Source organism: Penicillium manginii, assembly GCF_028828005.1.
Source record: "Penicillium manginii strain IBT 31320 chromosome Unknown utg000008l:1.0-3226943.0:1.0-3228205.0, whole genome shotgun sequence".
NCBI lineage: Eukaryota > Fungi > Ascomycota > Eurotiomycetes > Eurotiales > Aspergillaceae > Penicillium > Penicillium manginii.
The window spans coordinates 270,040-294,067 of record NW_026643109.1 but is presented as its reverse complement, the minus strand read 5'-3'; the positions used below and the strand labels follow the sequence as shown (position 1 = coordinate 294,067).

Sequence of the window (24,028 nt, the reverse complement as noted above, 5' to 3'; positions counted from 1 at the left end):
ATAATTAGAATGCAATGGCAGAAGTAGACATTGCATTTTCACAGTTAAACACGTTTTATACTTACTCCAACTTGTACTGGAATTGGAGTTGAGATCTTGAATCAATCCTGAGGTGACAGATAACAAATAGCATACAGCATGCTACTAATTATCTAACTATTGCCTACGCTCTATAGAAATAAAGTGGGGGTAATTTGATCTATTCTCCTAAACTAGGACTTTTCAGGGCTGAGGCGGCTCACCAACAACTAAGAGGTATATAGTGTGAAGCACATTTCTCGGCATGGAAAAGTCCATCGCCCAGGACGGATAACTACCTAGGAACAAAGCAAGATAAATATCAACTGGACATGAAGAGTGAAGACATCAGAATTATCAGAACAGGCAATTAACGGTTATAGAGACTTGAATATTTTCCATTCCGATGACACATGAGCTTTCATATCCTAATCAACGACACCGTCGACTGCTTCAGGGTGAGATTGGCTCCCACCTGGCAGCACCGCTCGGACGATGTCCATACCCACGCCACCGGCACATATGGGTCAAACTATCCTCAGACTAGGCCACTGTTGATATAAGTTAGTCCGATGATTGCATTTGACATTTAGAGCTGTGTGTTCTGAGAGTCACCAGGCTTCTTTGGAAGTAGCTCTACTCAGCCCTCCACATGAAGCTTCCCTGTCCTCCTGACTCACGAGTCACTCCACCGTAACATATGCCCCTTCAGGGGAAGCTTCTCCGATCTTGAAGGATTAGAAACAAACGAGTATGTTCACCATAGCAGTCCACCAAAAAGAGGAGTCGATCCAGAAATTAGAAAGAAAAAAGGAGTTATCGCGCGAACAGCCGTATGTCTCACTCAGAAATTATGCAGGGACGCGAGCCCCCCTCGCTCATGAAGACAGCGTTGCGCCATGCGCGAGACCAGATGTACCGAATAAGGGTCAAGTGTCCTTCAATCTTCTCAACACGATCGGTCGGATCTCGATCCGGGATTTTGACTAGGGGGGCGTTAGTAGATGTTCCCTTGCGCTTGTCACATCGTGGGTACGTCAGTAGTGACCTACATCTCTGTGTCTCGTTGGAGATTTGCCGCTATCTCTGCCCCTTGCTATGAATTTTGACGACCTGGTGTAGCCCCAATTCCATAGAAAGCATCGTCAGAAGCCTTTTGTTACTTGAACCGGCGCTGCCTTGATTAAAAGAAAGACCCCGGTGAGGTCAAACTTGAATAGTCCCGATATTGAAACATCCCGCACCAGGCTTTAGACCCAGGCATGCGTGATCGGGGAGAAATCGAGAGATACGTTTACATTGAGGCGCGATTTGGGCTTGGAATCTTTGGTCTCGTTTGAAAGAGGTCGGGTCGACTGAAAAAAAACAACAATGAATTTTGTCACTTTGGTTGTTCGTCCTCGGGATACTCTTTAAGTTGTTTCCCTGTCATTCGAAATGTTGATAGCTCCAGGACTGGCAGTTCTTGTCGAGAGATGAATAGGGTTTGGTTAGAGATGAACAGTCCGAGAGAAATTTCCCTTCCCTTCATAACAATAGTAATGATAGTAACGATGGTAGTGTTTACGGAAAGTTCGTCCAGTTCCAACCTTGGGTAACTTGAAGATTCCTACCCAAGTGGCACTGGAATACCACTAGTAGAACTAAATGTAAACAGGAAGAGGTGCCAGAGCTTATTGATATAGCTGACATGACCCCAGGATATTGAGCATTTATGTGAATGAATTTCAAGGTTCGCTATTCATGTCTTGTAAACTTCCAAATATGATTGTAGTAAGATAGACAATGTTCACCTTGAGGTTGAAGAAAATGGGATGGCTGTGGATCTCTAGATACTGGTACAAGGTTTTCCTACTGAAGATATTTCCATTCAGACGCTCACCGATTTTTGCGACCATTGGTTCAATCCAAGAATTAAGAAGGGAAAAAGTAACAAAAAGAAGGTTTCAGTGAAACGAACCCGGTCATGATCATCCATTTGCGGGTTCGGGTTCGTACTCGGGTTCGGATGCCCCACTGATCCCTCTCTCCAATACATATGAGTTTGCGGAGAACTTCGTTTTAAGCTGACGAGCTAGTCAAACATAGCCTCATGGAAGCTCAGGTCTCCATGGTAATAGATAGATCAAAGTGGTCCAAATTTGGATTTCTAGAAGGCAGCCAGGTTTCAATGAAAGTACCACTAAGTCTCGGCATCCGCCGGCACTCCCAGCACCCAATCCGACATGAATAGCAGTTCCAGGGGCTGTCAATACGACGAGAGACGTTTATCAACCTTGGAACCCGAGAACCCAAATGAAGCAAAATTTCAAGCAATGATCAGCAAGCCAAGAAATTACATACCAGCCGGACCAGGCAGCTCCTAAAACATACTAATATTGACGTTTATAAGAAGTTAGATATGACTCGCTGCTACTAGTAGATAAAAGAAAAAAAGCATCTCCAACTCTCTCTCTCTTTCTCACTCACTATTTCGATCTGCATGCGAAGATGAACTTGTTTCTCAGTCTCAGCCTCTTGGGACTTGCTACTGCAAGTTCCAGTTCCAATTCCCTGACCGATGTTGTTACGCCGCAAAAGGGGGCAAGCTGTGCCTGTAAACGACTGTCACGGACATTCGACGGGGTTATCTTCCCCAAGAATGCCAGCTACACTGAGCAGGCAGCGGACAAATACTGGGACATTCGAGCGGATCTATCCCCAGCATGCGTCTTTTTGCCCGCATCGGCAGATGAGGTATCGAAGGCCATGTCGTTGTTCAATTCCTGCAACGCCCAGTTTGCAGTTCGGGGAGGTGGTCATATGAACGCAAGTCTTATCATACGCTCTGGCACAAATGAAATACAGCTGCTGACGCTCGTTTAGTATCCAGGATCGAACAATATCGATGGCGGAGTTCTCGTGGCCCTTGAAAAGCTGAATGATATTCAAGTTAAAAAGGACACAGTGGAGGTTGGCCCTGGTCTCACCTGGTATGATGTTTATTCAGCCCTTGAACCTCACGGCCGCGTTGCAATTGGTGGTCGCCTTAAGACGATCGGTGTCCCTGGACTCAGTCTCATCGGCGGATTCCACTACTTCAACAGCAAGTACGGATATGCCATGGATAACGTCGTGAGCTACGACGTTGTTCTCGGCAACGGAACCCAGATCACAGCAAAAAAGTCTTCCCACAAGGATCTATTCTGGGCGCTGAAAGGCGGTGCCAACAACTATGGGCTTGTGACGAAGTTCACTCTACGAACCTACGACATGCCCAAGGTCAGCACCACAATCCAGGTCTACAATGAGAGCGGGATTCCCGATTTCCTGAACGCAGTGTGTGATATGGCTCTTTTGGATGAGAAGGATCCTATTGCTGCGGGAATGGTTGCAAGCGTGCAGTATAATGCTACTACCAAGGTGACATCTGCTTCGGTGCTTGGTGTCCAAGAGGGCATCAGCAAGCCTCCCTCTCAATTCGCGAATTTCTCTGCTATTCCTGCTACCACGCGGATCAACAACGTCACAACTATGAAGCAGTGGGCGACTGATCTTGACTCTCCAAAGCAGATGTTCAGGTAGGCAGAGCTAGTAGACACCGTTGCACAGAAAGAAGTATGCTGATCATATTTACAGAGTCATGTTCTCTCACAAGACAATGAAGCCTGACGCGGAAGTTCTTGTCTCGATTTACAAGGCCTGGAAAGATGCCGTGGATCAGATTGCTGATGTTGAGGGCCTTTACCCGACATTCGTGACCAATGTTGCTTCCGCCCCGGCCGCTCGCGTGGCACTCACTAACGGAGTTGGAAATGTGTGGGGCTTGGAAGACACTGGCCATATCTGTAAGTTAAATGCTATATTCCGGTACTTGCAAATGCAGCTCAAGCTAACCAGTGGTCGTGTAGTGTGGCAATTTAGCACTGGCTGGGCCCTTGCTCAAGATGACCTTCGCATCGAGGCTTGGTCGAGACAGCTTGCTGAGAGCCTCCATGCTATCAATGTTGAGAAGGGCATTGCCTCTGAGTTTGTTTATATGGGCGATGCCGGCGAGTGGCAGGACCCATTTGCTGGGTTCCCGAAGGAAAATGTTGCTCGGATGAAGGAGATCAGATCCTCTTATGATCCCGAGGGCGTCTTCTCTAGACTCAACTGGGGCGGTTTCAAGCTTGGACTTTGAGTGCCATGACGATATACTACTAGTATTAGCAATTTATAGATGAGGAAAATTGATAGAGATAGTTGAACATGATCATTGAGATTTGGTATCTAGTAAAACATCAAGAGAACAAATTCACTCGTGGTACAATTGTCCCAGAATCAGGCTTTGGCAAATAAACTCAGCGCCAACGACTCTTGGCGCGTAACTTGTATCGATGTCATCCAAATCAGAGGGATCCACAATGAACCCGGTGGACTTCTTCCGCTTCTTGCCTTGCATCCTCTGGGACACGGGCCGAGGGGCTAACGTCGTTCTGGCAGCGTCACGGTCCGCGTCATCAACATACACCATGTCCCAAGTACAAGGAAGACCGGAGTCGAATTCAGATTCCAACATCGAGCGTGCGGCCTCGACGTCAGGGACACGCTCTACCCGAGAAGCACCCAGGGCGAAAGTGAGGAAAACATAGGCTTCTCGCTTTTCTTCAGCCTTGCCACGACCCATGACGATCAATACTGATTTTCCGTCAAGTAGTTTTGGCCTGGTGGCAATTGTCTGTGTGAGACGTGCTTTGGATGGTGGGGTTGGAATGAGCATTCTCGACTTCGTCGCACCATCAAGATACATTGATTCTCCGGCAGGCAGTAGGTAGATGCCCCAGTCAAGTAGACAGCCTTGGGTCACGCAGTCCTCGACCCAGCGGCCCGAAAGACAGGGAATATTGAGCGCCAGAGCTTGCATGAACTTTTCACGACGCGAGTGTGTGTTTGCGATTAGACAGGTGAAACCGATATTTTGGGCCGAGTCGGTAAGTGTGAGTCCTGAAAGGAATGAATTTCCCTCCTTCTTGTTTCCTTTGGTAGGGGAGACCGAGGAACGCTGAACGGACGAGGGTTCAAATAGTTCTGTAAAGCCAGTACGTAAGATCGAGCCGCCATTCTCTTTGATCAGGCGCAGAATATTGTTTTTCGAGGCCTCATCGTCCTTGTAAGAAGCCGCAAACGCGATGTTGGAAAACAGGCCAGCGGCCTGGGTATTGCGCGAAAATCTGGCGCTCGGCGATGCAGGTAACGAGGATTTCACAGGAGTTTGGGGTAGGGACTGTTGTGGAGGCGCGGTTTCATGTTGGTATGTATAGTCTCGGTCCTTCAGTCGATGCCACAGGGTCTTGTCCAAATAGATCCGAGCGATTGGGACTCTGATTACATTTGTGTTTTTGTTCAGATAGCCACTGGGGAGGCTCTCGCGATTCTTTGGCCCCAGAACAACAGTCGAGTAGCCATATATATCGGTTATAGGATATTCGCCTCTTGCCGAAGCTTCAGTCAACTCTTCCTTGGTGAGTTTATCCTCAAGCCCACGGACTATGTGCGTGACTCTTGGAATACCCGTCATTTCAACCTTGACTGCATCTCCAATTCGAAGTTCGAGTCTTTTCACGGCCATCTTGTTCACTTCGATCGGTTGGCTGTCTTCGAGTTTGACGGAATACTTGATCGACGAAGTACCAAGAGGTGTTCCTATACAAGTTCCTGGATAGTAGGCTGGCTTTCTATCCGGCCATAAAGAGATGATTTGACGAGGAGCAATTTGACGTTCATCAAAACCGACTGCTGCTGGTTTTGGCGAAAGTGGTGCGCTAGCCTGACGAGGGTCTGACGAGAGCAAATATTCCGAGTCAATATCAAGCTCCGTTAGTTCGGACGATGGGGCCGGGGCGGAGTGCTGAACGACAAATGGCTTTGGACGTTGTTGTTTTTCGATCTGGCTCGTAGACTGGCCCCTGGGCTGACTTTCTGATTGATTCTCAGACTGCTTCTCGCGTTGAGTCTCAGAACCTTGCGCCAAAGCCCTTGTTGGGGGTTCTGCCGAGGGTACTGACCGAGGCTGCGAGTTCTGCTGTAACTGAGGACGGTGTCGAGACGAAAACGTTTGCATGCGTCTAGATTTAGATCTCCGGGGTATGATGTGCTGAGGCGAGCTTTCAATGTCCCAGACATTTGCATCAACGCGTCGAGATGGACCAGGCTGCCGAAGAACGGTATTCGTAGGAACCCGAGTCGCTGTCGATGACTGGGTTTTGACAGGACTAGATACCTCTTGTATTGGGGTAATTGTTTGTGGAAGCTCTGCGACTGGAGTCGCAGGAAGAGTTATCTCAGACGTGTCGAAGGACTGACCCAGATTTCCGCGGCGTCTTTTTCTCGGGCGTGTCGGAGATCCTTGAATCAGAGCGTTGAAGTCCGGATCGTTCGTAAAGAAACTCATATCGATTTCAACTACTTTGTCTTTGCTGTGAACCTGAGGGGAGGTGTCTGATGCAATATCCATCAATCTTCTGCGCTGTCTTCCACTCGGGCTTGACAATATTGATGGTTTGCACTTGATTGGCGAAGACTGGGCCCGTATTTGAGATGGTCGTTGTTGGCTGAACCGGGCGGAGCTTCCCACTGGAAACATGGGAGGCAGATCATCGTCCTCGTTATTCGCATTGGATTCGCGATCCCATCTGTTAGGTTCTTGGCGATCAGGGCTGGTGTTGGGAACTTTTGTCATTTGAGAGATATCGCTGACTGATGGCCGCAGGTGGATTGGCGTTTCTTTGATTTGCGAGGGCAGCGAGGAAGACTTTTCTCCTGGATACGATCTAGTCTGTCGGAGGAGTGCCTCATGTGAAATGGCTTCAGATTGCTCGAGGGAAGAGTCAGGCTGATCTCTGTTGGTCCGCTGATGTTCTACATCTTCCGCCTCACTGCGATGCGACAACCGAGGACTATGCTGCTGAGAACCGTGGCGAGAGTTTTGAGAATGCCTTGTTCCCGGGCGTGAACCTAAAGACGGCGACTCTAGATGCTGAACAGCGGGAGAGGTCCGGGCAACGTGGATTTCTGTGTCAATTTCCATGTCCTCCGGAACTGGCTGCAGACCAGACGGTGCATTTTCTCGTCTCGGCGATCCCTGCGGTGTTTGCTGAGAATCCTTGACCATCACCTGCGAAGACCTAGAGACGAGCTGATTATCAGAATCATTCACGTCACTCAAGTCTTGATCCACAGCATCATCGGCATGATCTGGTGCTGGCTGGCCTCCTTCTATGCCAAGGGCCTGAGATAAACGGTCGTGTGCACTGCTAGTTGCAACTACAGGCTCATGGGGAGAGATGTAATTTTCTTTGTCCTCCTCCATGGATGAATGAGGGGGGCTCTTGGGACTGGGGCACTTGCGGGCCTGCATCTTCTTCTTGTTCGGTTTCCTCTTCGCTGCCGGCGCCGTGCATCCCAATTGCATCATCCTCGTGGATGTGAATAGAAGTGGCAGGGGAGGATTCACCAACATCACTTCCAGGTCGACCGGGCGTATTCAAGGCTGCAAATTGCGCCGCAGTCTCCTCATCAATCTCCCGTTTGCGCCTCGCAGCCTCCACAAATGAAGGTTCTTTGTAGAAATCTTGATCGATCTGATCCCCTGAGTGCAGGTTTTCTTCCGATCGCGTCAACCTCTCTCCCAGCGACATGTCGCGGTTATGTTGTGATTCCTTCAAGGATATGTAGTTGAGGTTCGGCTCAGAAGACTCTCGTGCGAAGTTTCCGCGGAAGTTCACGAGTGGCGAGGAGATTGGGTTATGTATTCGTTGCTGGATGGGGACATTGGGTGAAGGACGGTCCGATGCTAATTCGGAGTGAAGGCCGTGGACGAGGGGAGATGAAGGAGCCTGGGTATTCTTGAAAGCTTGACTGAGGCCCATCAACAGACCACCACTCGATCCAAGATCAGCCAATAACGGGTTTCTCGAGGCGCTGGGAGTTTGTGCTGTGCCGGGCGTTTGGTTCTTCTTCTTGATTGCAGTGGCTGGGGTAGTCGTCAAAAATCGTTGTGATTCGGGGAAGAATTCGGGTTGAAGGCTGTGGTCAGCGATCGGGGAGGAGGGGCTTTGACCGTAGACGCTTTCATCATCATTCGTTGGAGACTGGTTTGCTTCGTGGCGTAAATTATTGAAATCGGCGAGGATGTCGAGATGACCACTATCACCCTCGTGCAGTGTCATGAGTGTTGCATTATCGGCACCGTTCTGTAAAAAATCTCCGTATACAGATTCCCCATTCTGGCGAATGATACCATCGTACACGGACTGTGAGACAACTTGGGTATCCCCGGGGTCACCCTCTACAGAATCCATTTTGTCGACCTGTGGTCTATCCCCAGGCTGTGTAGTTTTTGATGTGGGTGCACTGGTATGGAAGCTCATTGAGGCTTTCGCATGTTGTATTGTGACAGGGAGGCAGGATTGCTGTTTCGGATGTGATTTGGGTGTGTTCGATGAGCGAGGTACAGACAACTCGGGGACGGTCGGCGGTGCGTCACCATGAGAAGGAATGACAGAATGGACGATATGAGAGGAATTATTTGGTGAAGTGCTGTCAATCGCCGCCAGGCTAGAAGATAATGGCTGCGATGGTTCGTGCTCCTGAAAAAGACCGAGGTTAGTCCAATGAGATTCTGGAACAACTGCAGGACATTACATACTAGTCCCAACGCGTCGCGTTGAAGTTTCGCGATGTCGATGCTGTCCTGCGTCTCCATAATCCGCAGAATCCTGAATAGTGCACAGATTTATTAGAGTCTTCCGTGAAAAGGTGTATCGTCTTTCATGATCGCCGCCTCTGGGCACAGACTGGAACATGAACCGAGTCTAAGTGAATCTCGTCGTCCATGGCGCGTCTCGCGTCAGTCACGTGATAGTATAATCTTGCCTGTTATAGACTAGCGTCTCCATGTATGGCTTTGATCAACTCAACCCTAGAGTTTGATGGTCTACCTTGCTTTCGTTGTTTACAATTAGAGTGGAAACCACATGATCTATTCAAAATTTCATGAATCATTGTATTGGTCGTATTTCGACCAGCCATGGGTATATTGCTTGATAAGCTAGAAAATACATGAGCGGGTATCTGAAGCCCTAGCTCGTACGCCACACCGAACTTCGTTGGCGCCTTCGAGGAATAATCTCTGTCATCTCTCTAGTCACGGGTACGGTTAGGAATCCATCGTCTGAGGAGGAACTCGCGAATCTGATATTGACTTAGCAATCCCGCAATGTCGTCCGAGGGACCCGTTGGCGGGGGTACTTCCACGTAACAGATCACCAGGCTCTTTTTCACTTGTGCTTGAACTCGATTCACACAATGCAACCACCACCAGCTGCGAGATTGTTTACTTGTCACGTATTTTCTCCGCTCCTCTGTCTCTGACCAATATGCGTGGTTGTAAGATGGGATGATGATGAGGGCGAACTCGGCATGGGAGAAAACAGGACCGCGGTTGTAAAGTAGATAGTCAGTTCCGAATTTTACACCGGACCGCACTACCCACCCAAGTGATCGGAAGTGGTGATAGACAACATATGACAGTATGAAGGGATCATCGGGGTTGAGTTCGGAGGCTTCGGCGTGGGGAGGGAAGTAGGAGTTGCGGCGGAGGAGAGGGAGGAGAGTCGAGGTTGGGATGACAGTGGTTTGGTCACGATCAAAGACACGGAGGACACCCAGCCCGTAGACGAGGAAGAAGGCTTCTTCATTGGAGATTTGAAGGTGCTCTTGGTTCTCGAGAATATCTTCAATATCAAGTTCATCTGCGTCCGTGACACTGGAGCCCTGAAGCGGGGCAGTGGATGTTGATGTTGCTTCTTTTTGCTCGACAACGGACGAAAAACGGACTGATTTGCCTTGTGCCGACTCGGGACTATCTGCAGGTGGCACTGACGCTCCATTTTGAGACCTGCGTAGTCTTGATTCTTGATACTTGGCTTCCATCGCCTTCTTGACGGAGAACTTTTCAATTGTAATCGCGGTATCATCTGTCGATTCACTGACCGATGGGGCGACAGGGCCAGACTCTCTCGCGGCAGCCTCTAGCTTGAGACGTTCGTCGATGAGAAGCTTTTCTGACCTTGCCCGTTCGAGCTTCAATGCACGCCGTTCCTCCCTGCGCCTCCTGGTAGCCTCCTCGCTGGTGTTTCCGCCAAGCAAGCCTCTCCGTTTCTTCTCACGCTCTAGCCAGCTAGGCTCACTTCGGCTCAGACTGCCTTTGCCGAAGAAGCCCATCTCCCATAGCGCCCGGATCGCTTTCTCGTCCGTCACATGGATGGAGGAAGTCGCTGGGTCGAAGTATGCAGAATGGATTTCTTGGCTAGGGCGAGAGATAAGGAAGGAAAGATACGAGAGGGCAGCACTAAGGATGGAGAGGGGGTTATGAGGAATTACAGGTGGAACGGGATGCGCATTGACAGGGAGAGGAAATCGATGAATGAGTCTGTAATTGGGTCTAGGAGGACGAGGTGCCCGGGCCGGACGAGGATTCACTCGTGTAGGATCGGCCTCGGGGCTCGCTTGAGCCACCATGGTGACATTGGCATCGGCCATGTTCAGATAGCTGTTACTGTATGGATTGAAAGAGCCCTGGGTGGAGAAGTTGAGTTAGCAACAGTCTTCCACAAAGCATATGTGCGACACGAATAGTGCGTTGAGTAATCTTCTCAGATACCGTAGTAGTCAAAATAAGCAAATCATTGACAGGCAGCTAGAAATCAAAGTGCCGCCTGCCTAGGCTTGGGATATTTTGTCATCACCGAAGAGGGGGAAGAGGGTAAGGAAAAGAAAGAGATAGCTCCGTCGAGCTGTGGTTGAAGCTTACCTGATAAGACTAGTTCTCGGAATTGGCATGTAATGTATGTCAGTATGTTCAGTACATCATTATCATTAAATGATCTGGTTTCCCGAAGGAAAATATCAACGAGTATGCTTGACTCAGAGGTTGACTCAAAGGATGAGAAGGGGAGTCTCTGCCGGTGGAAAACTTTTTAGCTGTTTTAAGCGCGGGTGGGTGACTAAGCAGATGGTCCGTGTGTTCGGCGTCAAAAAAAATCCAAAGTTCCTCCGCACCGTCCACGCCGCACTCCTCGACAAGCAGAACACCACATCTCGCCAAGTAAGTGCTATTTGCCTGTTATTCGATATCTCATTGTTTTATTTTACAGTCTTACTGACATATTTTCCCTCTTCCAGAATGCATCTTATGGTATGTCGATACCGATCCCCATCGATCTCCGTTTCCGAATCGACCATTGTAATCACACGACACTCTGAACATCTCACTAACTACGTCTCAAGTACACCCTCGGTCCTGATGGCAAGCGCATCTACACCTTGAAGAAGGTTGTTGATGGCAAGGTCTCCAAGTCTGCCCACCCCGCCCGTTTCTCCCCCGATGACAAGTACTCTCGGTATGTGATATCTCCTGGTTCAGACACCTCGATGCAACAAGAGAAATTGGATGTAGGACTAACATCATCGCTTTGCAGTCACCGTGTCACCCTGAAGAAGCGCTACAACCTTCTCCTCACTCAGCAGCCTGGTATCGTCATCTCTCCGTCCCATTCGGCGCGACAGCTACTAACGTCCGTCACAGAGAACTAAGCTTCTCGGCTTAGCTTGAAAACTTGACTGTTTGGAGGGATGGACTGAACGGTATCGGTCCGATTCGGCGCACGGTGTTATTTCTTCGGTCTGCGGACGACTGAATCGCATTGCTTTGGATGTTTACAAGATCTACGGATTGAGTCTCATATTGAATACCAATCGAAAACATATTGAGAAATTTCCATTCCTGATCCTCTATATAACTGCTATCTATCTAGTATGTGCAAAGAAGTACCGTAGATCGCATTCGTGGCAGAAATAACCAATGACTTTTTGTTGCGCATATCCCAAACTCCAGCCCATGTAAATACGTAATGCAAATATCGTTCATGGCATTTAACGCTTGCGCGAATTGACGTTGCGGCCAGCGCCGACCTTGGTGCGTCCACCTTGCCTGTTGCGCTCACCAGTCAGGATACCGGGAAGGTAGTCTTCGTCCATGAGGTCATGTTGGCGGCGTTGGCGACGCTCCTCTTCGGCGTTCGCCCGAGTGAACTCCTTCTGATCCTCGGCAAGGACAAGGTCTCTGCCCCATCCACCCTTTCCAGCGCCTCCCTTCCATTTGCCGTTGGCGGTACCTGCAATGGGCTTGGGAATACTATACACATTACCACGGGTGTTCCACTGCATGTTCTTCTTCAAATGCATGGTGAACTGGCCGTTGGCGGTGGTTGTGCAGGAGACACGGGTCAGGGTATCTTTACCGCAGCGAGGGCAGAACTGCTTGGTCATATCCTTGGTAGTAAGGAAGCAGCCGTGGCAGCGCTTGATGAACGTTCTCAGGTGCTGAATTCTCTGGAGAGTGGTAGTTGACAGAAGGTTGAGGTTCATTTGCAGGAGAACGTTTTGGCACTGTGTCCGAATTAGTGGGCGCACTTGCGAATGAATATTTACAGATAAACTTACCGCGAAATCGGTAGTCATGGTTGCGACCTGCATGACCTTGACCTCACTACCAGCCGTCGCACCACTGCCATCGTCGCGGGCCAGCCGCTTCTTGTAGTTGGTGGGTGTGATCCATTCTCCGCCGTCCGAGTCCGCAGCATCATCCTCCTCGTTTGCGTCGAGATCAACATCCTCCTCCTCTTCTTCCTCTTCAGCTCCGTTCTTCTCGGTCTCGACAGAGGTCTCTGGAACAGCGTCGGTCTCTTCGGGCTTTGTGAGTTCGGCGTTCTCTGCGATAGTAGCCTCTTGGACGCCGTCGGTGATCGCCTCCACGTCCTTGGACTCGGCATCCTCCTTGGGCTCCTCCTCGTCCTCCTTAGGTTCCTCCACCTTGACAGGTGGGGCACCATTCACGCGCTTCTGACCAGGGACACTGCGCAAGCGCCAGTCGCCTCCATTGCGTTCACATTCAATCTCGTAGGCGAGGGCGAGAACCTCAATATCGTTTCGACTGAGCACAGAGCGGTCACCAGTCTTCTTTGCGAATTCGCTGACAATGTTGAAACTGGTCGGGTTCGGGGTGCGCTGCTTGAGGAAAGGGAGGTAGAGAGTCTCGATACGGGCGCGGGCATCGGGATCACGGATCTCGCTCACGACGGCGGGGGTGGTGATAATCTCATCGCATTGAGCGAGCAAAGTGGAAAGCGGCGGGGAATTTTTGATGATGGGACCGGCGTCCAACACGATTGTGTGGATGGACTTTGTCGACGCTGAATCCGCCATATTGGGATCGAGTTGAGAAGCGCGCAAAGGGTATTGGTATTGGATTGCAACAAGTCGCCAAATGGAGGGGTTTGGGTTTCTCACAAGGTGCAAAAAGGAAATTTCTCGGATGTTGGCCTGTGCGCGGGTTATCTTATCGCATGCCCACCACCCCGCCATTCCATACATAGTACTAGTTACAATACTAGTGTTAACTAGTTACTGGGAGGTACTGGGAAGGAATTTGGATTTTGATGAGAAGGATATATATAAAGGGAAACAAAGAAAGGAATCAGTCGTCCGCCAACTGCTTGCGCATGGTTTCTAATGCCGCAACTACGCCGTCAATACTGCCTTCTATACGCAGAAGTCTGGCTACATTCTCAGCCTGCTGCCGGGCGTTGACTAAAGCCCCTTGCCCTTATCCTATAGCAGGGTCTCTAACCCTCTCTGCACAAATCTTGTCTGTCGCACTAAGCTCGTCCGTAGATCCAACCCAGGACGCCGGCGAAGAGCGTAAGGAAGCCGCTTCCAAGGTTGCAGCCATTAATTTGGTGGCCTCATCGTATGTGGTCAATTCTGTTATCATATCATAGTATTAGCGATTACTTCCATGCCGACATTTTCATTCTCTGCAACTTGAACCACATGGGCATAGGAAACCCCGAATATATGTGTCTGTAGGTTCAAGTTGGAGCTGCAGGTGGCGCAGACACCATAGGCAACGGTGTGGCAAATGGTTTACTTACCTCCGCAACAGATGTTCTAGGTATGACCCCTCTCCCGCACCCATCTTTCAAGGAATAGTTCTAATCCACTTTATAGTATCCAGAATGAGATCAATACAATCGCCAACCTCCAGACGGTAATCAGAAACACAACTGATATGCTCCAAAAATCACTGATCTCATTTGGTAACGAGGTTCTCACTGGTACCGTAGTCAGCGACCCAGACAATAAAGGTTGGTATTCAAACAAGCCAGCAGGCGCGGTCATGTCCTTGAAAGATGGAATCTTTACTACTCCACCCCCCGAGCAGGCAAAGACTAACTTGACTACTGGCATCATGAAAGCATATTATGCCACTGCCATCTCGGCCATGTGGTTGCAGCAGGAGGTTTTCATTGCTAAACTATCTTCCGGTTTATTCGATAATTGGGATGGAACCACTGTCTGTGACCTTTACAGAGAACATCCAAAGTATTTGACATCCAAGGATACATCATCATTTTGTGATGGAAACACAAGGTATATCTTTATGAGATGATATCCGGGCCCAGTTGAAGGGAGAAGTGGCTACCTACCGGTCAATGGAGCTCATGATTCAGTCCTGAAGATATACGAGCTGAATTTGAAGACCATAGTCAAATCTGCCGAGTGGACGTAAGAAAATGTTGGCTTTGGTTCTCAGTGGACTACCGATTGGGTTTCAAAGACTGTTCTTGATCAGAAAAAAGTGGATATCGATATCTATATGAGTATCCCGGTTTTTTATTTGGATAAATTCAGGCACAACAAAGACATCTGGCCAGAACCTGTCTACTTAGGTAGAAAGTGTACACATGAGGTATGTTTCAATCATATTTTTCGCTTTAAAATCAATTTGCCGTCTTTCCTCCCTCCACTTTTGTGTGTTTCGCATTCTACCGGCCCTTCTTTCTCGCCTTTTGTAGTGCCAGCTACAGAGAATTATTTCCAGTGTTGGTTACTTGCAAAATACCACAATCAATGGCAAGCTTCAGAGATGGCCTTATAAGAGCTTCTATCCCAAAGGGTCGATCTGACACTAGGATGAGGCTAGTGATCTACTTGTATGCGATAAGTCACGGTATTTGCAGTACAGAATGTACACCGAGCGGAATCTGAGGTAGTCTATGATAGATTGAGCCCTCAAGATATTTTTGGATCTAACATGGAATGGTATTTTATCTTTCAAAAACATTATCCGCTACTATCTATTCATTGTGGGTACTACTAGTAGCAAAAAGCTGATATCCCACCAACTTGAAGTTTTTGTTAATTGAATTGGACAAATTATACCTAGGTACCTGACTATTACATATTGCGTCAACAGGTCCACGGGGAGATTTGAGATAGACTATAGCACTGCCCAGGAATTTTCACCCAAATACCATTCACCTGATAAAAGTGAAGTTTGATAATCTTCTAATGGCTTGCCCGGAACTATCTCTTTCGACTAAATGACACCTACCGAAAGCTGTCGTTTCGTAGCCTTAGTTGTCACAATTTTGATCAAGCCATCGAGGATGCTTTGAAGATAGTGCGGCTCTGTCATTTGAAGATTTTTGTTCACTAAATATGGATATCCTTTCTCCGTGGCCATCAATACAAAAAGGATAAGCCTTCCAAGTTTTTTTTTCGCGGCGGCGAGTCGATTCAAGTTTCTTTGCAAGCCGAGTGACATGGGACTTCCAAGTTCACTGATGATTCATCACATTAGCCACACACTGAATATATTATCTAGAAAGCTAACCTTGCATTCCCTTGCAGACGGATTTGAATCACTTCGTTGCGACAGGCACTACTCAGTGGACACCCTATCCTGTCTATCTAGGAAAGGTGCTGTGTGTGTATTACCACGGGGGTCAGTCCTAATCAAAATATTGAAGTAATTCATACACAATTTGTGGCCAGAAGGTATATAGTTGTAGCAATAGCTGGTACTGTGGCTTCTGCTAGTAGGGCTATCGGACGCCTACCTACTCTGGTACTGAGATAGTACTGGTGCATACTCAGTTACCTACCTGTCGGTGAGAAAGTAGAATCCTGGTCACCTACTGTAGCCCGTGGTAATACACATACAGCACCTTTTCGAAATAGGCAGGATAGGGTGTGTTCACGCAGCCAAAGAGGGTGTCCACTTAGTAGCTCCCGTTGCGACGGGGACCCAAAAATGCAGCCGTAATCGGTAGTTTGCGCTTATCAACATGTGCTTGACTCGGAAAAGGTTTGCAAGAAGCGCGTGGGAAAAGTCGAACAAGGCCGGTTGGAACTGAAATACAACGCCCGGGCGCGGGTTGTCTTCCTAGCTGTGTTTTGGAATGAAGCCGATCTGTTACTTACTTATCTTGCAAGTCGAGTCTATCTATGCCCAGGTGTGTCTTGGCGGTTGTGTTGACGAAGAATTAAACTCAGCCCTCACTCGAAATTATTGTTGCAAACACAAATAGAAACAGACATAGTGCACTTGGACTGAAAATCCGCCATCTAAGGTCGCCTTGGAAGACTCGGGTCTAGTCATTATTATAATTTTATCATAGCAAACACTTCGGGCTGCATTGCCGAGGCATGTCCCACACCCGCCAGTGGCAGCCCCACTGGCATGTAATCACCCGAAAGAGTTCGGCCGTTCTGAATACATGGCATTCTGCTTTTTAGCTTGATCTCGTACGACATATTGTCACACACGAGTGTTCCAAATTTGGAACTACATCTTGCATCATGACATGAAGGATATGTAGTATGTACGGACCCTACTATACCTTGATCCCAAGCCCTGCTCTCAATGAACACAGGTAGTAAGCCATTGATTCGACCTACTAAACTTGAAGAGAAGATGATAGACTAGTTTCCTTCCACACCAACCGAGATCGACTTGCTCAAGTGGATTTTGGGCGCCGCATGATTCATACTATTAAAAGAACACAATTGAAGTGGCAAAGCTGGGTATGAACGTCATATTCGATTCACTGCGGATTCAAGTTCTTGCAAGTTTTCTGGCATTAGTGGAATAATCCTTCGAGTTCTGAGGTTTGTAGTTAGTAGCAGTTGTATCCATGGCTTGAATTATAGTACAAATTGATTATATCCTTTTTCGCCCACCTCCAGGGCTGCCCAATTTAGCATTCGACCACAGCGTAGGTAAACTAAGCTTGAATTGCCCTTAATCCTGACCAATGCGCCTTATTCTAGGGCTGTTCGGGCAATCCGCCCCGAGGCTGCGCTTCAAAATAACCCGTGAGCTCCCCTTTCAATAGTTGCTTCAATTAAACAACTGAGCTATCGTCGAATAGTCAGAATGAAAATCCCTACGCTTCAAATCACCGTTGAATCCAATCGGCTGCCTCCGAAGCCCGACTTGAGTAGAAGCTTAATGGTACGGAGAATTTCTATTATTGAACGGAGACGCGGAAATTGGGTCACCCCTTGCTCTGAAGGTTCAATGCCCCTGAGCTTAACGTGCGCCCTAACTTTCATGACGAAAACTATCCTATAATTGATCTAAGGGATACAAATACACTTATCGTGAACCCTAACACCTCAAGCTCCAATTCATATTGTCGGGATTTGAAACAGGTTAGTTCAATCATAAAAACTTCCCCACTTGATGATCTCTCTAGTAATTAGCACTAAGAGGTATGCAGAACGAGGAAGCAAGCTGAAAGCGTGCCGATCCCTGATGATCTGCACTTTTTGTGATAGATCGGATAGCTGCTTGCATCTCGGGCCCAGCGCCCATTCGACGTCCGCTATTCTTCTCCGCTTTCCGAAGGTTAATGCAGTTTGACCACCTTGTCCGAATACATAAGAACGGGCTTGTAATAAGGCTATATTGGCGGACAGATGCTAGGTACGTTGTTCAACGTCATCACACAATTAGAGCAGCCAATTGAGATGCCCAGATTTGTCGACTTCGATGATGTAAGAGCTATAAACCCTTTTACCCAGTGCACCTGGACAAAGCAAATTGAAGAAGCCATGTTCTATCTTGATGATCGGCGAGAAGACATCATGTGTAAATGATTCCTTGGTGTTACAGAGTACAGGTACTCTGGTCCAAAAGCAAGATTGGCTCAATGTCACTCGTCAATTTGAAGATGGCTATTAAGAAATCTCGCCCAAGGGGATGATCTTCGCACATTAACCCTTTCAAGAAACATCGGAGTACAAGTTTTGTCCGTGCCTCCGAGCTCCGCTTAAGTTTCGCATCCGCAGATCTCCGTCCGGGAGCCGCAATAAGATCTAATCGATACATCGGACCGATTATACATGCGGGCAGGATTGAACATGAGGGTGGTCTAAAGTCTCAGCTCATTCTGTTTTCGGAGACAACGTAAAGGGGGCGAGCATTGTTTTTTTTTTTTTAGCTTTCATTCAATCGACCGTCTGCCAGTGCGGATATAGATCAAATATTGCCTGTGTTTGGCGGTAGATTCTTCCACGTTCCAAAGGGTTTCGATATGGAAATCCGATCATTTTGGAGCCGACAGAGCAATGGTTGCAATAGAAACAACCAAGACACGCCGCATTCCAGACCACGAGAAAGAAAAGGGGTCTCAAGGGAACAGAAATTTCTTTCGTAGGATTCTCGTAGGTATTAACTCCAGCTGGGGCAAATTAAGACTCTAATTCGTTGTATATGCAGCCCCTTGCGCAGATGATGCACCTTGCCCTCCTTCGATCCAAGTCCCCTTCTTGCATCTGGACATCCGCCCCATATACGGAGCAGAGATCGATACATTATGCAGGGAGATTCTGCAACCCTTTTTCACCCAGGGAGACGAGACTAGCAGATTTAAACCCCAACCGTCACTCTGCGTTTGTATTTGGTTGTATTGTTTATTGGCCTGGACCCACTGTTCTTGTCACATTAGAAGACGGGGTTGAGTAGCGTGCGTTATATGAAAGGAACGATCCTCAGGACTCCCCTCCTTTCCCTCATTTCCCCGGAATCTGCATTGTGCCCTCTTTACGCTCGTTTGATACCTTGCTTTCGCCAACCTATTCTCGTTTTGAAACTGGCTTCTCAGCCTTCATTGAGATTACACAGACGTTTCCACACCTGTATACTGATTTGATATTGGTTCAAATATCCAAATTAAGGTATCGATTTTTGGTTTTCATCGACGATGGAGACCTTCGGCCTTTACGATGGCATCATCAAGCGGGCCATTGTCGGTGGGGACACCTACCTGTCTTCACGTGGAACTCAAGGCTTGGTGGTAAGCGTTGTATTCACATCGCTAGCAACGGCTTTTGTGGGGATCCGAATTTATACCCGGCTTAAGTTCTTGCGAACCTTAGAAGCCAATGACTGGATGGTAATAATCGCATTGGTATGATTGTTTCAAATTTCGAAAAGTGAAACATCTGCTAAAGGCTTTCTGAAGGTCAACTCGTTCGTCTTCATGGGACTCGATATTGTCGAGGCTACCAGCGGGATGGGAATGCATCTCAAGGACATCCCTCCCCATATCCTTGTGCGACAGATGAAGGTGGGAGACATTCCACTAACTTTTTAAACCTTGGGATTCAATTCTAATTGCTCTCCATCAGGCATTCTGGCTCACCATTCCCTTCTATAACGCCGCCGTTCTATGCGCGAAAGCCTCGATCCTAATGCAATACTTCCGAGTGTTCCCCACACAACGCATGCGCCTTATTTGCTGGATCATGATTACAATCTTGGCTCTGTATGGTACTTGGGCTGTGCTCAGCGCATTTTTGAATTGCATTCCCGTTGCGAAGTTCTGGGATCCCACTATCGAAGGGTACTGCTTAAACAAGCCTGCGTTGTGGTTCTCTAATGCTGCCATGCACATTACTACCGACATAGCAATTTTAATTATCCCGATACCTGCTTTGGCATCAATTGATATTCCCAGGAGGCAAAAGATTGCATTGATGCTGATGTTTGCACTGGGTGGATTGTGAGTATTTTTCAGACATGCTGAAGAAAGATCGAGTGAATCACTAACAGATACTGTCTAGTGTGTGCATTACCAGCATTGTCCGTCTCGTTAGTCTCAAGAAGATATCAGATTCTCTGGATCCTACTTGTATGCAACAATCCCACTTCTCCAACCGAATCCCAAGAGCCAACTTGAACTAACCATCTCACCAGATGACAACGTGGGCGCCGCATCTTGGTCCGCGATCGAGTGTAATGTCGGCATCATTTGCGCCTGCCTCCCAACCTTAAAACCACTCATTTCCAAAATAATTCCCGGCTTGATCTCAACCCTCAGTGGAAACCGCTACGGCACAGGTCAATCCACAACTCGACGCGGCACCTGGAACGATGAGTCGACTATTGGGGCACCCGGCGAAGATCCCGAGTACGGATCTGGTGATCCAGAGCGTGTTCTATCTTTCGGTCCTAGTGGGGGGATTGAAGTACGGAGAAGCTGTAGGGGCCAAGGATGACAAGCTGCAAGTGATCGATCCATCTGTCATCAATGAGCTTTCGGAGCTCCGCCACCAACATACCCCACCGAACGATTCGGTTCCTTCGAAATAATTCGGTCATGTTACGACAAGTCTCAACTCTCAACCATTCTAATCCTCTTAACGGTGTCTCATAGTCCGATTTTTCCAAAATGATTCGGACTTTGGGGCAGATTTCACCAATTTGTTCGCTCGTTTCGGCCTGGTGATGACGATGCATGCTTTTGAGCAATACTCTCTTTCACATTAGACCCATTCTCATCTATTAGTACTATTTTAGTTCACCTATTTCTAGAACACATATTAAAACGAATATACAGCTAGGGTTGATGGAAAGAAAGCATTTCGAAAATAACTCAATAAGCCGAAAAAAAGTTCTTATACTTCTAGCAATCATGTGTATCTAGATCTATACCTAAAATCATCTTAAAAAATTTTTCCCCGACTAAAAATCGGCGAAATCCTTATCAACTTCCTCAAAGTAGTCGAAGAAACCCTTAAACAACTTAACACCGAGACCAGGGTCCAGGCTGCCGGTCGTCGCACGAATACTATGCATGCTGAGCTGCGGGATACCGCAGTCAATAGCGCGCAGCCCAATCTGGGCACTGGTCATGGGGCCAATGGTGCCACCACTGCGCGAATCGTTCCGGATTTGGAAGACCTGCAGGGTCGAGCCGCAGCGAGATGCGATACTCTTCAGAATGCCAGAGCTAACACTGTCTGTGGTCATGTGGCCGTTGGAATCGGCAGAGATGGTCACGCCGACATTAAGACGGGGAGAGTGGTTCTCCATATATACGTTCAGGAAGTTGGGGTTGACGGCATGGATGACATCCGACGAAACCAGGAAGCTGTTGGCGACGGTTTGTGAAAGTAGGTTGGGGCCGTATTTGTCCTTGGCAAAGGCCTCTGCGATTCTCTCAATGACGCTGCTCATGAAATTTGACTTAGCTCCTTGGCGTAGCAAGCTACCAATCTCCTCGTCATCAAACATGCCAACCATCTTCACTGTACCGGGCGAAGTGCTGTCACTGGAAGCGATGAGAGCTTCTTGGGCGGCGTAGCAGCAGAGCTTATCGTCGATGCGACCAGCGAAGATCAGGTCCTTCTCCAATCCACCAAGCTGGGCAGGCTGAGTGTCAAAGAGCTCCAATTCCCATTCAATGATAGAGCTGTAGTCGGTCACGCCGATCTCCTTGGAGATGATCTTGACCAACTTCTCGGGCTGGGTGGCCGCGAAGCTTCCAGCTGGGATATCACTAGTCTCAGGTGTAGCCGACTTCTCGAACAGATCTGAGTTGTCGATGCCAACGATCGGAACCATCTGAGTCTCCTGGTTGAAGGGACCGTTCGCGGGTGCTCCGAAGTGAGGAGCAAGAGTGGGGATGCGGGCGATGGGCCAGTCGAGCTTAACCAGCTTGCTTTCAACCTTACCGGTCTCGGGATCGCGGACGATCACACGGCCGCCGATACCAAGATCACGGTCCCACCATGTATTGCTGAGGGCACCAGCATAGGGAGCAACGGCAAGTTGCTGGAAGCCCGCCTTTGTAGGGAGCTTGGATACGGGCTTCAGCTTCGCCGTCAGGGCGTCCACATGGCCTGCCACGATAGCCACTCCATTTCCACTCTCATACTCTGTGCCAATGTTGAAGGCAATCAGGGAGCTGCCATTGCGGCTGGTGTAGAACTTGCCGCCCTGCTTGAGGTCCGAATTCCACACCGCACGCTCGGAAAGGTATTTGTAGCCGTGTTGCTCGAGCTGGTTGGAGAAGGACTTGACAGCGTGAAAGATGGTCGGGTTCGAGGTCATGAACTCGCAGTAAGGCTTCGAATAGTCCTCAGGTCGGACAGGCGTATCGGTCGGGACGGGAGCCGAGGGAGCTGAGGAAGCTCTAGCTTGAGGGATTGCAGCATCCTCGGGAAGCTGAGCATAGATATTGGACGCCCAGGGACGATCTAGAGGAGAACCGTGTCGACGAGTCATGGTGATAGAAATTGGGAGAATTGATTTGGGTGGTGAATGTGTGGAGATGGAGGAGGAGTCATGAGGGGAAGTTGGAGGAGCGGAGCCGATCGAGGAATCGGGGAGGCTGGGCCCCCTTGCGTGCCTGACGTACCTGGAGCTTATCGCGTGACAGCCCATTTGCCAACGAATTATTCGATTTGCTTTTGCTGTGATCCCACATCGCTTTCAATCGAAATTCTTTGTACGGAGTATGAGACTTCAAATGAATCTCATCGACTTCAATATTGACACTTCTCAATTAGTGACAACCATGCCCTGGTAGAGAAATCGAGTATATACCGCCCCAGTGAAACAGAACTACCTAGATCCCTAGGTATGCAGCACCATAAAGACTCGGACTCGGAACTCACTGGTACCTCAAAAACTTGAACATCGGATGTTCCGGAAACAGCTAAAAAGAGGCAAGATGTGCAATTCTCAATAAAAAAAAGCAATATCACCAAGCCCTTGGAGGGGGTTTAAATTCTGTTCCAAAGTTCCGGGGTATCATGGAGCGTACCGTGTTGGCCAATGGTACCATTTGACGATTGATATTAGTTAGTACTAATTTACACTTACTCCTACAGTTTCGGTTCACTAAGCCATCTGCTGATCCCTTCTTGAATCTCATGTTGTCGAAATTGACTCGCAGTTTTACTTCAACCGAATCAAGACCGAGTGATTCGCCTGGCTGGCATCATGGATCATTCAAACCTGGAGTAATCTCCAAACCAATCCTGGGCTATCATCACATACCATGTACAAATAACTGCTATTGCATATTTTAAATTAAGGGCCAGGACAATATTCGACTTCCCTTTGTTTAAAAGTAGTATCTATCATCTTTACGCCACATCAATTAATGTGGATAATTTCATATCCCCGCAGGACTCTACTCCGCATCATGTGTCCAAGACCTCTTCAGCAATTCCAAAAATCTTGTTTGTAGAAGCTTTCTCTAACTCCATCCGGACCGGCTCCTCCGTCTGGGCGTGTGAAGAGTACGCGGTGCTCTATATATGTTCTTGGCAGAGTTGAGCTGCAGAATTTACGAAGTATCTTCGGCGAAAAAGCTCCGCTGAATAATATATTTGCACTAATATCAGCAGCCAATAGTTACTCACACAACACCCCGGACTGTATATGAAATTGCTTGCCAAAGCTTGAGGCCGCATCTCAGACCTCAATACCCAGAGGTCATCATTCCTACCTCTGCTCTCAGCGTTGTTACTATTGGTAATATCTTGGTTCAAGTTATATTTCCATACCGTATAGTAATACTTTATAAAGAATACCTATGCCTGAAATCTTCCACATTTCAACTTGAAGTTGAACTGGTGCACATTTCTCTAGCTGCATGCCCATGTGCGATGCTCCTGTTTCATTCAAACAGCCGAGGCCCTTCACAATGCCGATCAATGTCCTTTTCGAATTATTGCTTTGATCAGCCAAATTCTTCATTGTGATGAAGTTTTTCAAAATCCACCAAAGAGCTTGCATCAAATTTTCAAAATAAACGTAGGTATCTTCATGTCCGAAGCATAT

General features: G+C 48.2%; 8 protein-coding genes across 8 annotated transcripts; 4 read left to right on the top strand and 4 right to left on the bottom strand.

The window, feature by feature from the left end:
• Positions 1-2,508: 2,508 nt before the first annotated feature.
• On the top strand, positions 2,509-4,180 carry N7533_010747 (FAD-binding oxidoreductase; the record flags this gene model as incomplete). The annotated part of the gene is made up of 4 exons (XM_057107397.1): positions 2,509-2,754; positions 2,884-3,578; positions 3,637-3,845; positions 3,909-4,180. The coding sequence occupies 4 exons, from the start codon at positions 2,509-2,511 to the stop codon at positions 4,178-4,180; spliced, it is 1,422 nt and encodes a 473-aa protein (XP_056954775.1).
• A 114-nt stretch (positions 4,181-4,294) lies between these two features.
• On the bottom strand, positions 4,295-8,743 carry N7533_010746 (chromatin-binding protein RAD9; the record flags this gene model as incomplete). Its single annotated transcript, XM_057107396.1, has 3 exons — positions 4,295-7,342; positions 7,383-8,627; positions 8,687-8,743. 3 exons carry the CDS (start codon positions 8,741-8,743, stop codon positions 4,295-4,297), a joined length of 4,350 nt encoding a protein of 1,449 aa, XP_056954774.1.
• A 437-nt stretch (positions 8,744-9,180) lies between these two features.
• Positions 9,181-10,581, bottom strand: sen2 (tRNA splicing endonuclease subunit SEN2; the record flags this gene model as incomplete). Its single annotated transcript, XM_057107395.1, has 1 exon — positions 9,181-10,581. One exon carries the CDS (start codon positions 10,579-10,581, stop codon positions 9,181-9,183), a length of 1,401 nt encoding a protein of 466 aa, XP_056954773.1.
• A 472-nt stretch (positions 10,582-11,053) lies between these two features.
• Positions 11,054-11,634, top strand: N7533_010744 (H/ACA ribonucleoprotein complex subunit NOP10; the record flags this gene model as incomplete). Its single annotated transcript, XM_057107394.1, has 3 exons — positions 11,054-11,146; positions 11,329-11,441; positions 11,520-11,634. The coding sequence occupies 3 exons, from the start codon at positions 11,054-11,056 to the stop codon at positions 11,632-11,634; spliced, it is 321 nt and encodes a 106-aa protein (XP_056954772.1).
• Positions 11,635-11,973: 339 nt separating this feature from the next.
• N7533_010743 (rRNA-binding endoribonuclease) lies at positions 11,974-13,305 on the bottom strand (the record flags this gene model as incomplete). The annotated part of the gene is made up of 1 exon (XM_057107393.1): positions 11,974-13,305. The coding sequence occupies one exon, from the start codon at positions 13,303-13,305 to the stop codon at positions 11,974-11,976; it is 1,332 nt and encodes a 443-aa protein (XP_056954771.1).
• A 296-nt stretch (positions 13,306-13,601) lies between these two features.
• On the top strand, positions 13,602-14,551 carry N7533_010742 (uncharacterized protein; the record flags this gene model as incomplete). The annotated part of the gene is made up of 2 exons (XM_057107392.1): positions 13,602-13,849; positions 14,110-14,551. 2 exons carry the CDS (start codon positions 13,602-13,604, stop codon positions 14,549-14,551), a joined length of 690 nt encoding a protein of 229 aa, XP_056954770.1.
• A 4,603-nt stretch (positions 14,552-19,154) lies between these two features.
• On the top strand, positions 19,155-20,545 carry N7533_010741 (uncharacterized protein; the record flags this gene model as incomplete). The annotated part of the gene is made up of 6 exons (XM_057107391.1): positions 19,155-19,361; positions 19,416-19,520; positions 19,582-19,955; positions 20,017-20,084; positions 20,150-20,407; positions 20,463-20,545. The coding sequence occupies 6 exons, from the start codon at positions 19,155-19,157 to the stop codon at positions 20,543-20,545; spliced, it is 1,095 nt and encodes a 364-aa protein (XP_056954769.1).
• Positions 20,546-20,917: 372 nt separating this feature from the next.
• On the bottom strand, positions 20,918-22,462 carry N7533_010740 (M18 family aminopeptidase; the record flags this gene model as incomplete). Its single annotated transcript, XM_057107390.1, has 1 exon — positions 20,918-22,462. One exon carries the CDS (start codon positions 22,460-22,462, stop codon positions 20,918-20,920), a length of 1,545 nt encoding a protein of 514 aa, XP_056954768.1.
• Positions 22,463-24,028: the final 1,566 nt, after the last annotated feature.